Raw genomic sequence first — 12,989 nt, 5'->3', positions numbered from 1 at the left:
TTTTCAAGTGATGATTTCGCCAAGCTGTGACGGGTGTGAGAACACTTCATATCATATGTCCCCAGATGGCCTCTTGCACACCGCGACCTCGACCCAACGTTGGGGCCAAGGCTGATTAGAGTTCGTGAAAGCTAACAGGACGTGAACCCCGCACACGGCTGAGATTTATGCATAAGATTACGAGTCGCGGACGCCGTGAGAATGCTAATTTTTAGCCCCCACTAAGTTGCTGCAGACAAAAGCGGCATAGAAGGTACTAAGTAGACAGTCTCCGGAAAATATCTCATCTGACAGCAAGCCCCGTGAAAATGAAGATGAGTCGGGCTCTGATATCTTATTCGAATGTGAACTTGAAAGATGACACGGAGATGACTGAAGTCCATAACCAAGATCACTTCTCTCAATTACTTGATCCAAAGGATCATCGACGAATGAGGAAATACACATGCACTACCCTCGTTCAAGATACCTGGCTTCTGGAGATTGTGGCAATGATCTTCAGCAGCGCTTCATTTTGTGCCATTGTGGCCCTTCTGCGAGTGTATGACCAGCAGCCGTCACCGAATCTCGCCTACGGGCTCACACTGAACACGATGGTCGCGATTACTGCTGCGGCATCGAGATCAGCGCTGGTATTTGTCCTGGCAAGCTCTCTAGGACAGCTGAAATGGTCATGGTTCCATCGCCGGGAAAAACCCCTGGCCGAGATGCAGTCCTTTGGCAATGCCAGTCGAGGGCCGCTGGGTTCGATTTCGATGCTGGTCGAGCATAGAGCATCTTCAACAGCCTCTCCAAGAGCTATCGTCATATTCCTGGCTCTTGCTTTTGATTCCTCCATTCAGCAAGTTATAAGTTACGCAATTCGAGAGGTAGACAGCACATCGGAGCACGCGTCAACGAGACAAGCGCCCTATTTCCTTCCAGGACTGAATCAAAGCTTGTATACTGGATACTTGAATGCGGGTCTTTGGATCAGCGACTTTGTCTCTGATCCCACGTGCCCCACCTTCAACTGTACCTGGTCGGCTTTCCGTTCCGTTGACTTTGCAGCCACTGTGCCGATGTTACCTCCAGCGCAAAGTTGAGCGGCTGCCAAGACTTTACATACAATATAACTAAGTAGCATTACTAATGGCAGGGAACAGGAGTTTGATTGCGCCATCGAGCTGGATCATGGCGCGTCGGGTGATGTTCCGATTGACTACTGGGATCGGGAAATAGCGGCGTTTATCCCCCAAGATATTCTATGGGCTGTCAACTTTCACCAATCAGCCAAAACCTATATCGATGTGGTCGATCCGCTCGCAGTCATCGCTCACGCTAAACTGGAGTCTAATTCGAACGCCCACTTGATTGAACTTGTCAAAGATATGCGACTGCAAAAGCGTTCAAGAATGCGCCCTTTCCATTTGCCTCCAAACATATAATGTTTCTATGCTTTCCGGAAACGTCTCCATCCAGACAACGTCGGTTGAATACGGCAACATGTTCCAGCTCAGCACCGGTGATGGAGAGTATGGGGAAAGTTATTTCGATTGCTGGAAGCTCAACAGCAGCAACTCCTTGAACCTGACTGCGCTACCAAGCGGTGACCTAGTCGACGTTGCCTCATTCGCTTTCTGCCCTGCGAGCCCTTCACTGTTTGACATTGCTCAGGGAATCGTTGATGAGCCCATATTCGGCTATTCATACATCACATATTCTCTCCAAAACGAGACCTGTTCCCCTTCTGATACGGGTGTGACCACATCCTATCCGGACATAATCAGACGAATCATCAACACCGGGCTAGAGAAAGTTTTGACAAACATCGCAGCTGCATTGACCAAATTCAGCCTGGAAATCAGCCCCAAAACCGTCACTGGCACAGCAATGATCCCCAAGTCGTACGTGGTGGTATCTTGGCCCTGGCTAAGTCTTCCTGCCACACTTCTTCTCGCTGGGCTAGCCTTCTGGTTTCCAACTGTTCTCGTCAACAGACACCAGAGGTGCATTTTATGGAAATCGTCCATCTTACTGGCCTTCTATCACGGGACGCATCTGGACCTGGAAGCTAGCAGTGATGATGGTGCCACTATGAGTGGCATAGAACACACGGTGCAGTCAGTGAATGTCAGATTGGAGTTGGATGCCATGAACAGGCTGTTGTTGCGAAAGCAAAGCAATGCCCTTCCCACATCTCCTAATGATCAACGCAATCATGCAGATCTGCAATCTTGATGTCAGCTGTCATTTAATTTAATCAGTCGAGGTGCAAACTCCGATCCAATGGACGAAAGGGGCGGCTTGGCCAAGCGGAAGCCGCGTGGGCACAGGCGACGACGGGTGGGCCCGGATGTGTTTAGTGCCGGGCGAGATATCCGAACTCCAAGCCGGCAAGCAGAGATAACCAGTCGCGTCCCCACACCTGCCCACCATCCTCTGGCGATGACGACGACCGAGTCAGAGCTCGGCTTTGGCGAAAAAAAAAATCGACCAGTAAAGGAGACCGGAAGCACAGGATTTGATTCTTTCCCTCAGGTCACTTTGGGAAATTTTGTCCGTTGTGACTAGTGATCCACATTTTATGGTTCCTACTACGAATCACTCGCCTGCGTACTCTGGCTTTCGCTTTGGATTCATCCGCCTCATGGATCTGTTCCCACAATCGCCGCACTCCTGGGGGGAGGTCGTGGCGTGGCCATGGGGACAGCCACGGCTGAGACATACGTAAGCTATGTTGAATGGGTATCTTACCTTCTAGCACTTCTTATTGACTTGGTGTCTCCCCCTCTTATTAGCCTGGCTGGATGGCTGCGGGAGATGAGCATTTGAGGTGACTGGCACCTTACAGACAAGCAATTTAACTTAGGGATGGTTCGTCCCCTGATTTGGACGTGCCTTGTGGCGTTTGTCAGTGGGGACTTCGTGTCAACCAACTACCAAAGGTACAACCACGGAGCGCTGGGCCACCGTCCTCATCTGGAATTTCACTCCAGCAACGAGTATGCACCTGTTCTGCAGGCCAACATATGGGACCAGGACGCCATATCCAGCACGGGCTCACATATATTCCTCCGACATGACGGCAACGACTCCTCACCTCTCGCGTCGCCCCTTATTCTCGATGCCAACGACTTGAGTGCGGTCTACATGAACCGCTCCTTTGAAAATGTCTTCGGCACCCGTGTGCAGGAGAATTTCGGCAAGAAGTACCTGACGTTCTGGGCAGGGGAGAAGGGGGATGGGATTGGTAGTGGCTATGGGCTTGCTTACGATGACAACTACCGTTTGGTCTATAAAGTATCGGCGCATATTCAGACACACAGCGACCTCCATGAGTTTGCCTTCACTGGTAACGGAACCGTTTTGGTCACGGGTGTAAACAAGATCAAAGCGCGTGCGTCAGACCTGAACAAAGGGTGGTGGCTTCCAGCCCGGTTCGAGGTCCTGGACACCGTTTTCCAGGAGATCGACCTCGAGACAAACGAGGTGCTCTTCAACTGGCGAGCCCTGGATTACTTGAACCCCATGGACTCGTCCGAGGGTAGGGGCGGTGGTTGGGATGCCTATCACATGAACAGCATTCAAAAGGTAAGAGAAGAGATATGCGACTCCCCCGACAACTCCCTGAAGACACACTCTGACATACTGTTGCGTCCAGACCCAAGCAGGCAACTATCTCATCTCGATCCGTCACTTCAACTCCATCTATCTCATCAACGGGAAGAATGGCGATATCATCTGGACACTGGGTGGCAAACACAACAACTTTGTCGAGCTGCCTCCCGCTGAAGACCTCGGGTCCATCCAACCCTTACTGTCAATGCGCTGGCAACACCATGCCCGCTTCGTACCCGGTACCAACGAGACCCAGATGACCTTCTTCGACAACCACGTCAAAGAAACCTCACACGGAACATGCGACACGGAATGCTCGCGGGGCCTACACATCGCCATCGACGACACAGCCTCGCCCCCCACCGTTCAGCTCCTGCGCGAATTCCGTCACCCGTCACAACTCCAGGCCCAGAGCCAAGGCAGTGTTCAGCCCCTTTCCCCCCTCCCCGATGACCTCGGCAACGTATTCATCGGATGGGGTCGCTGCCCCTCATTCACGGAGCACAGCTCGTCCGGCAAGACAGTAATGGACGTGCAGTTCTCGCCATGGCACAGCGACGACATCCCCGACGCGCTGGACAACTATCGCGCATACAAGCTTGACTGGACAGCCACCCCCTGGTGGGATCCCGCCATTGCGCCACGGATGAACACAAACGGCCAGTTGGTCGTCTACCTCAGCTGGAACGGCGCAACGGAAGTGAAAAGCTGGGTTATCCGGGGTGCGGCGACCAACGACCGGTCGATCAACAAGGGAGAATTGTGGGCGAACTCACGACGGACTGGCTTCGAGACGAAGATCACGCTTGGGAAGACGACATGGCAGTATATCTGGGCCGATGCCATGGATCGCAAGGGGAACGTTATCGGGTCGACAGAGGTTGTGGACCTACACACCGCGGAATTGTCAGTCGCGGTGGACCAGTACGATGAGTCTGAGTCGACCTTTCTTCGCCCAAAGAAGGAGAAACCGACACCGAACCCGAACCAGAACCCAAACCAGAAGCAGAAGCAGAAGAGGGTTGGATTGTCAACGACAGCAATCGCCTTGCTGAGTGCTGGGCTGGCTGTCCTCGTCCTGGCGACAATAGCGGCCGCTGTCGCGGGGTGGCACCGGTGCCGCAAGTACAATCGTTTGGAAACGGATGATTTTGATCTGGGTTCGGATTCGGATTATGATCAGAGGGATCTCGAGGACTTTGATAGCTTCGATGATGGCTGTGGTGACGGTGACGGTGTTTTCCACGATAAGGCTGTGGGTGTTGATGGTGATGGTGACGGTGATGTCGCGTTGCAATTCAGGGGGGGTGATGGTGATGACGAGACCCCGCTTTTTGTCCTAAGGCAGAACTACCTAAAGCAGAAGTTGATGGGTACTAAAGTGTAACATAGCGTTTGCAGACTAGTGTACATTATCTTGTTCATATATTACTTTCTATTTGTATAAATCAGCTGAGGTGGCAGATTCTCCATATTGTCTGTGGACGAAACCTACAGTAAGGAAACAAGGTCTTATGATTGTTGTATTGATGATAGAGTGATCGGCTAGCTGACTGCCTTGCCAGGAGGAAAATGTCACTGGCAAGCGCTAACCTCAGGCATCGCTGGCATATATTACTAAAGACAGTGTCAGAGCAAGGTAGATTGAATGAAGTGGTTGAAAGGGAAGTTTCAGATGAAGACTTCTTCATCCGAAATGCCATGTTTACCTTTCCCGACGCGGCTCGACGCGTTGTTTAAGTGACGTCACAATACCCGTTCGGGTAATCTGATATCATATAGATGTGTAAAGATCAACATTTAGACATCATATACTGCTTTGCAATCATGTTTCTCTAGATTCATATCGATTCAATCTGGTAGAAATATCGGGCAGCCTCTTCACACCGCAGATCGTATTATATGGGCGGGTAGGTGACCTGAAAATCGCTCACTAAACTGCTGTCGACAGCCCGCGTCCAGCATACGTTGCTACGCACAGGACCAGGTTTAGCCGCCTTGAACATAAACAAGAACCCTGTTAACTGTAAAGTAGATTGAGAGTGTAAGACGCTTGAGAGGCAGAAGTTTCCCTAGTACAATCAATGTGGTGGAGTCACAAACGTCATTCTACATGTAGAGCAGGAAGGCTTCGCTGTGCTTGCCTTAGGCAACAACCACCAGTGCAAAGAGCTTCAGCCTCTGTAAAACTAGAAAAGCATAGAAATCACAATCATGAATGTGCTCTGTTTCTAGAAGATACGAAAAGAAAAAAGAAAAGTCAACTTCAATCAAGAAACCCATTCAGAGTCGGCGCCAGCGTATATGCAATAAACTCGCAACAGACATGAAAATGCTTTTCGACAATTTATCGATCTTATGTCCCAGGGGAGTTGAAATTCCATGACGCTCAACAACAAGATTAAAGACAAGAAGAGTAAGCAATGCAGTAACTGAGATGAGCAGCGTAGGAAAATCGTGAGTTCGTAAAGTACTTCGTCTCCAAATATCGCGTCCGCTTCGAGGACTTGCGGACGTATTCGATTTAGGCAGGGAACAATCTTCGGCCGTGAGAAGTAATGACTGATGCGTTTATCTCCTTCCCCTCCGCTTCAAGAGACTTTCAGCCTCCCGTCTCCGATGTCTCTCACTGCGAGCCATCGCCTCAGCATCTTCCGCATCCTGATCAGCGTCCTTCGCGTCCTGTATAGCCTGCGCCAGTTGCCGTTCAAGATGATCAATCCTCGTCTTATCTTTCTCCCTATCAGCCTGAAGCTGAGCGATTTTGCCCTGAGCTTCATCACTAGTCCGAAGAGCTTCAGCAAGGTAAAGGAACGCATCACCACCCTTCTCAGTGCGCGGGATGAGGGCCATCTCCATTGCGTCTGGCTGTGCCTCGCCACCCTTATTCCTCAGCTTATTCATATGCTCATCCAGATCCGCAAGGAGGACTTCCAGCTCATTCAGATGTCTGGGCGGCTTCGACGGACGTGGCCGTTTCTCTTTCTTCATCTGCGCATCGGCATCGCGGACCCTCTTCTGCAGCGCCTTCTCGCGATTCATTCCCTCCTCCAACGCTTTGTCCCTCTTGTAGATCTCCATATCACGGTGTTGAAGAGCGATGCATGCGCCGTTGAGCTGCTCTTGCAGTATCATCACGTCTTTCATCAACCCGCGCACCTCATCTTGGCGTTGTACTCGCACGGTCTCGACAGCTCGGTTCCAGATTTCGGGGAGTGTTTCGCCTAGGTTGAGGGCTGCGCGAAGGCGCGTTTCGGTGATGTCTTCGAGGTCGTCCATGACTGTTGCGGGGTTGGGTGAGAGGTGAAATGTGAGAGTGTAGCTTAGCTGGTAGCTTGTAGGGACCGGCTTCCTTCGAAGGTAAAAGGTCAACACTTGGCTAAGTATGGGTTCGGGACGGTTGCGGGATTCAAGCTGCCCCGCATTCGGTGATCTGTCAACTGCTGCCAAGGGACAGGGATGGTGCGAGGAGAATGGGTGCCCAATTGTAGTATCAAAAAAATCTGGTTTCTTCATGCTGTTGCTGGTGAACAGTTGCTTGAATGCAGCTACTGATGTGGAGTAATGCTATAGGGCGGTTATATGTACACACCCGTCTTGTTGCATGCACATGGCAAATAACTCGATGCAGAATGGAGATAGTGTATAGTACTGTATAGATAACAGGCATTGTATGCGGGTAGCAAGCCGGGGGTGTGCATGTAACTTTTTTTTTTAAGAACCCATCTTGATATTGACTGTTTCGACCCACAATACAATGTTTGTCGTAAGATAGTCTCTCTATGGTAGGTAAGTTCTAAGTAAACCTCTTTGCTCTCTTTTCATTATAATGGTGCGGTTGAATATATTCGCCGCAGTATACCTAGAACAAATGCTAATAGGAGCTGGTGAATGCGCTTCAGGGGGGATACATAGTATGGCGTCTATTAATCTATTTACTATACACTATATTTACCGAGCTTTGAAGCATAAAGATATCAAAGTAGGAGTAAATGTTGGAGCCAACTAGCAGCCTTGCAGCCCTTTGTGTGACCATATTAGGTGATTGGGTTCGCCTCTTCTTCCTGTACAAAGCCTAACTAGCATCACCTCTCAACCAACCATCACGATTCCTCTCCCTGATACATCGCCCGTAGGCTCCATAGAGTCCACACAGTAAAGTATTATGATAACCAATAACATAAATGTCTGTCACTAATAGTCCGTGCTCTGACAGAGTTTTGCAGCAAGGAAACGAGACCATAGGTCCGTTGGATTGATGAAGGTGATATAGATGGCTCTGCTCTGTCTCATTAGGAGAAAGATAGGTAAAGAGGGAGGTAATCGAGAAGCACCACGGGGTCATTCACTGGCAGGCGCTAGCCTCAGGCACAGCCCTGCTGACAATATAACTGGGCTCTAGAGAACTAAGTAGATATTTGCAAGAGTAGTAAAGTATCATGATAATAATAATAGAAGATACAGGCACCACTGGCAGCTTTAAAGTACTAGGTAGACCACATGAACGTAATGGTTATATCAGCTAAATATCAGCCGAAGATGGGCACATACTTAATCCGGGTGATTCGCTCATGACCACACATTGCACCAGCCATACCAATCTCTGAATCGTTTCTGTAAGATGAAAGATCTTTTACAGCCATTTGGACTGCCTCATTTAGCTCTCCAAACTCCATCATTCTCTCGAATAACAGGCTGGCAGCCGAGGAGACGCGCCCCCCTGCTTCAATATAATTACGACAGTGTGGCGGCCATTCATTGCTATCTCGAATCAGGCGCAGGACGTTCTCTTCTGAGGGCAGCATATCCTCTCTCAGGGAGGCGGCAAGGTGCTTCCACAGCATGGCGAAACCTTTCCTGAAACTTGTGTTTGTGACGAACCTTCTTCCGTGTGTTCCTTGAAATGAGATTGTAAACGGCCAAGTCGATCAAAGAGGTCGAATGCCAGCTCCGCCATTTCATGATCCGGCTCTTCCATATTCTCCCAGAACGTGTTTCTAACCCACCACCTTCGGATCAAGAACGCTCTGCAGTCCCCAACCTGCTCAACTGCCGAGTTGCTGCCCTGCTGGTATGTGGCCTTTCCGCTAATTGCCTCCAGCCATTTAAACTCGTTATGTGGGTCAATGTACATTTCCCAGTCAGGAATCAAATCTGCAAGATCTTCAGGTAGATCTTCAGAGTCGGACTCCATACCTAGCTCTCTCAAACAATCTTCACGAGCGTCTTCGTCCATGTCCTTTGAGCTTTCCATGGTCAAGGCGTAGTTGAGCGAAGACTGGGGCGAGGCACCAGGAGGGTCCCATCGCACGGCTTTGGATGGGGAATACAGCTTCAACTGAACGCAAATATTCGCTGCTTGTTCATCTTCCTTGGGCTTTATCTTTTTTCCTGATGGAAGCTCCTCTTCTTGAATTTTTTCGCTTGGTGTGAGAGACTGGGTCTCGGGGGGGGATTTTGGGGAGACATGACCTCAGCGAAGAGTGAGTTGAGGAGAGATTCGATCTAGTAGTTTTGTCCTGGGTTGGCTGCCTAGCAAACAAAGTTCAGGCAGCATCCCCTCTTCTCTTTCACTGCCTGGTTTCTTCCTGGAGTGACGGTGTCTTTAGTTCCTGACGTCTTGCATCCTTGTATTGCAGCCATAGAACTGCCAGGGACACCTGGACTCTTTGCTATTATAATGCTCCAACCCCACTTCAGCTTAGGTCTGTTCCAAAACCCAGTCATTGCAAATGGGACAACGGACTGTGCAATTAGGCCAGCGATCGAGTCCATCAAATTATCCTCAATCGAACCTTAATTGCATCCCTTTCTTGTCAACATTCTGACCCCAAGAAGCTACATACATTATGAATTTATCCCAGAGCTGAAGAGTATGTCGATTTGAGGCAGAGTTAAGCTGATGCCTGATAATCATCAGAGAAAGTTCCTGGGGCGCAGCATATCCACATTATGTCCCACAGATCACAGCCGACTGAGCCTCCAAGCTCACCTGGGATTCAGATGCCTGGATACAGATGCTCTTGACAAGCTGAGGGATGACGAGGTTTATCTTCCTCCGTTCTGGGTATTGTCTGCGCAATTACTGACCCCTGAGCTTTTTAGGGGGTACCTATTTTGATTGATTGCAAGTATATCAGGTTATTCAAATTGCCCTTTTCTCCCCCTGAGGGGTTCATAACTATAAAACGACGTTTCTCACCACTGCGTTTGAAGAACGACAAGGATGCGTATATAGACAACGAATCGCCGATATCACATTCCGCATATCTCTAGTGACCCCTGAGACGAAGTGATGGACAAGATGGAACAAAACATCCACCGATGCTCGGCAGGGGCTTGATTGGCACATATTAAGAAACATCAAGAGTTGCTTAACTTAATCTCATGTGTGCCTCTCGGAAAGGCGTGTTGTGGAAAAGATCGCCATGGGAAGATACATCGAACGTGCCAAGCGCGATACCCTGGTGGCTAAGAAGTGAATATAACTCATTGGGATTAGGTGATTGTATTTAAGGCCTTCACCCTCTCTACAATGATAAATTTTGCTGCCTATCAATACCATGCAAGTGCCCGACTGTTGGTTTCCCTTTGTGGTAACCAGCGGAGTGGATCGCTTGGCAGGGGAAATTCAGTGGCCTTCATTGACATAACCCTCAGGCCTCTCTGTCTCACCACTCTCATGGGCGTCGATGTCTCCCAACTAACTGAACTCTCAGCTGCAAGGTCGGAGGCAGATCACAACACGTCCTAGACGACAGTTACCATCTGTGTGCAGCGCGATGGCTTTAGCCAAAGTGAAATCGGGCCAGCAAGAGGGTCTATTGGAAGTTTGGCACAGACCAGTGACCTTCTATACATACTATTACAGTCGTTTGGGATCATTCAGCAAAACTCGAAAAAAAAAATCGAAACCAGACCTTTTTCAGATTCGCAGAGAGTCAATCAATGAGAAGACATCTTCCTACGTTACAAATCCCACGGGACATCCAGAGCCCATCAGCTGTGTGCGATGTTGAGCCTCATTACTCCTGAGTCGGCACTTTGAATTGTTTATCTCACTCTTCTTTGTATCAAGCGTGGCGCAGCGTTCCATCACACATAGCTTCAAACAGACTGCGCCTGCCTGTTCTTAGTCTGCTCATCGGAGCGAGAGACTGCTATACTGACTGAAACTGTCTTGAAGTAATAAAAGGCTCTATCCAGTACGCCAAAAGCTATATCATCCTTTTCAATACACTACTCAATCAACCTCCTGTCACTCTTTTGCCTGTGCAACCTAGACTGTGCAGAATACCTTTAAAGGGGCATGAAGAAGAAAAATTGTATTCTTCTCCACTGAGTGAGCCCATCCCAAATCGAAATAATATTGCACCCTACACTCTACTTCTTGGGGCAATGATCTAACATTTAAACGGGGAATTAGACAAATCACATGCCATTATGAAATTATCATGGGTCCTTATCAAACTTGGTTTCATACTTTTCATGACGGCGTTGACGCAGGCGACTTATCTCATCCAGTCCAATGCGCTCAGTTTCTGCCAGGATAAGTCAAATTTGACTATATCCTACTTTAGCATGACCTTTACGCCCAATAATCGATCTGTCTCTATCAGCTTCGATGGAACTACTGAGATCTCGGGAAATGTCACCGCGGAAATTTCGCTATTCGTCTACGGCTACAAGGCATTGTCAACAACACTGGATCCATGTGAATCAGGTTACAAGGCTTTCTGTCCGATGTCCGCTGGGTCTATCAATCTTGCACATACCAGTATTATCCTATCTGGGTCTACAGTGAGCCAAATTCCCAGTAAGTCGGACAGAGACATTGCACTCGGAGAAGATGCGCTGATAACTGATTCATAGGTATTGGATACCTTGTTCCGGATCTCGACATTACCGTCCGTGTATATGTCAGCTCAACTAAGACCGGTGAGGTGATCTCCTGTGTCGAAGGCGCTCTTTCCAACGGCAAGACAGTCTACCAGCAAGGCGTGGGCTGGACCACGGCGATCCTAGCCGGTCTGGGTCTATTGGCCTCAGGTGTGGCTTCCGCTCGTGGACATTCGGCATCCACAACCAGGTTGGCAGCCGCTACGCTCCCGCTATTGGGTTTCATGCAAACCCAGGCCTCGTTCGGTATGGTTGCAGTGCACATGCCCCCAATTGTGGAATCCTGGACGCAAAACTTCCAATGGACTATGGGAATCATATATGTCGGCTCCGTGGAGACGATCTGTACTTGGTATCAGCGCGCAACTGGGGGCACTCCGTCGACAACACTTTCCGACCTTTCCAGATGGAAGAAGCGCAGTATCGCTGGTGCGTTTGCCAGAAGGGCGTCCGAGTCAAGCATCTCCTCTATTGCGACGGTGCGTGGAATCGAGCGGGTCGGATTCCAAGCAAATATCGAACGAACCAATATATTCCTGACGACAATAAGCTTCTTCGCCTTCTTTGTGTTTGCTGTGTTCCTTTTACTCGCTATTTTCAGAGCATATTACGAGTCAGTCGCGATCCGACGAAAACTCAGGAGAGACATTGTATCTGCATATCGGAGGGATTGGAGAGTGCTTGTGAAACGGAATGTCCTTCGACTCCTATCGCTCGGGTTTTTCCCCGTGTGTATTCTCTGTCCCTGGGAAATGCAACAACAGGACTCCAGTGCAGAGATTATCCTGGCCGTGCTAGTATTCCTCTTCATGCTTGGAATGCTGGGTTCGGCTGCGGTAGGGTTTGTTCTTCTCACCAAAGAACAGTCCAGTCTCTCGCGCAGAAGAGTCGCATACATTTTCTCCTCAAATCCTTTCTACTCCAGTGACTGGGTATTCTTGTTTATGAGTACTTGGCGCGCGGCCTCCTTTTTTGTGGCCGCAGACCTGGCCTATCTATTGTGCAAAGGGATGGTCATTGGCCTGAGCCAGCCGACGGCGGTTGCCCAGGCAGTGTTCCTACTGATCCTCGAGGTTGTGCAGATAATCGTACTATGTCGACTGCGACCTTGGTCGGACAAGAAGTTGAAGCGTTTTAGCATCACTCTTGCCACGATTCGAATGGTCGACGCTATCTTCCTTTTAGTTTTCACGGGCGTCTTCAGCCAGCCAGCGATGATGACCAGCATTATGGGCGTAATTTACGTCTTGTACAACGCAATCATGGCCATCATCCTACTCCTCAACCTGCTCATCGCATCATGGCATGCGATGAGATCAAAAGATGGTCCGTCGACTCGTGGACACCGCCGTCTCTCTTCTTCTATGTCACTGAATCCGATGGCCGGACACATGGGGAACGAGATAGATGAAGGCAAACCGGACCATCGCACCCCGTCCACGTCCGTACACATTGGGACGACCGGAAGCAGAGAGTATATTCCGTCGTCG

At 49.5% G+C, this 12,989-nt stretch overlaps 6 protein-coding genes across 6 annotated transcripts; 3 read left to right on the top strand and 3 right to left on the bottom strand.

Annotated features, from left to right (window-relative positions):
- Positions 1-308: 308 nt before the first annotated feature.
- On the top strand, positions 309-2,220 carry BO70DRAFT_383256 (DUF3176 domain-containing protein; the record flags this gene model as incomplete). The annotated part of the gene is made up of 3 exons (XM_025545576.1): positions 309-1,063; positions 1,139-1,307; positions 1,369-2,220. The coding sequence occupies 3 exons, from the start codon at positions 309-311 to the stop codon at positions 2,218-2,220; spliced, it is 1,776 nt and encodes a 591-aa protein (XP_025394615.1).
- Positions 2,221-2,431: 211 nt separating this feature from the next.
- Positions 2,432-5,018, top strand: BO70DRAFT_390791 (uncharacterized protein). Its single transcript, XM_025546188.1, has 3 exons — positions 2,432-3,573; positions 3,644-4,655; positions 4,692-5,018. The coding sequence occupies exons 1-3, from the start codon at positions 2,854-2,856 to the stop codon at positions 4,985-4,987; spliced, it is 2,028 nt and encodes a 675-aa protein (XP_025394614.1). The 5' UTR covers positions 2,432-2,853; the 3' UTR covers positions 4,988-5,018.
- An 846-nt stretch (positions 5,019-5,864) lies between these two features.
- On the bottom strand, positions 5,865-7,116 carry BO70DRAFT_419645 (uncharacterized protein; the record flags this gene model as incomplete). Its single annotated transcript, XM_025547485.1, has 1 exon — positions 5,865-7,116. One exon carries the CDS (start codon positions 7,114-7,116, stop codon positions 6,172-6,174), a length of 945 nt encoding a protein of 314 aa, XP_025394613.1. The 3' UTR covers positions 5,865-6,171.
- A 1,202-nt stretch (positions 7,117-8,318) lies between these two features.
- BO70DRAFT_258574 (uncharacterized protein) lies at positions 8,319-8,474 on the bottom strand (the record flags this gene model as incomplete). The annotated part of the gene is made up of 1 exon (XM_025538883.1): positions 8,319-8,474. A coding segment is annotated over one exon (156 nt), but the record flags the coding sequence as incomplete, so codon positions are not given.
- A 17-nt stretch (positions 8,475-8,491) lies between these two features.
- BO70DRAFT_261055 (uncharacterized protein) lies at positions 8,492-8,794 on the bottom strand (the record flags this gene model as incomplete). Its single annotated transcript, XM_025538916.1, has 2 exons — positions 8,492-8,581; positions 8,642-8,794. Coding segments are annotated over 2 exons (243 nt in total), but the record flags the coding sequence as incomplete, so codon positions are not given.
- A 2,249-nt stretch (positions 8,795-11,043) lies between these two features.
- Positions 11,044-12,839, top strand: BO70DRAFT_276931 (transient receptor potential ion channel family protein; the record flags this gene model as incomplete). The annotated part of the gene is made up of 2 exons (XM_025538993.1): positions 11,044-11,416; positions 11,473-12,839. Coding segments are annotated over 2 exons (1,740 nt in total), but the record flags the coding sequence as incomplete, so codon positions are not given.
- Between the last annotated feature and the right edge of the window lie 150 nt (positions 12,840-12,989).

The sequence above is a fragment of the Aspergillus heteromorphus genome (assembly GCF_003184545.1).
Source record: "Aspergillus heteromorphus CBS 117.55 chromosome Unknown BO70scaffold_49, whole genome shotgun sequence".
Lineage (NCBI taxonomy): Eukaryota > Fungi > Ascomycota > Eurotiomycetes > Eurotiales > Aspergillaceae > Aspergillus > Aspergillus heteromorphus.
Note: the sequence above shows the minus strand (reverse complement) of the source record. Positions and strands in the feature narration are given on the sequence as shown.

Bases quoted from the DNA above. Each gene is read 5' to 3' on its own strand.
- BO70DRAFT_390791 (XM_025546188.1), top strand. From the start codon at position 2,854: ATGGTTCGTCCCCTGATTTGGACGTGCCTTGTGGCGTTTGTCAGTGGG. The intron at 3,574-3,643 runs GTAAGAGAAGAG...TGTTGCGTCCAG, and splicing joins ACATGAACAGCATTCAAAAG to ACCCAAGCAGGCAACTATCT. The intron at 4,656-4,691 runs GTGCTGGGCTGG...TGGCGACAATAG, and splicing joins GACAGCAATCGCCTTGCTGA to CGGCCGCTGTCGCGGGGTGG.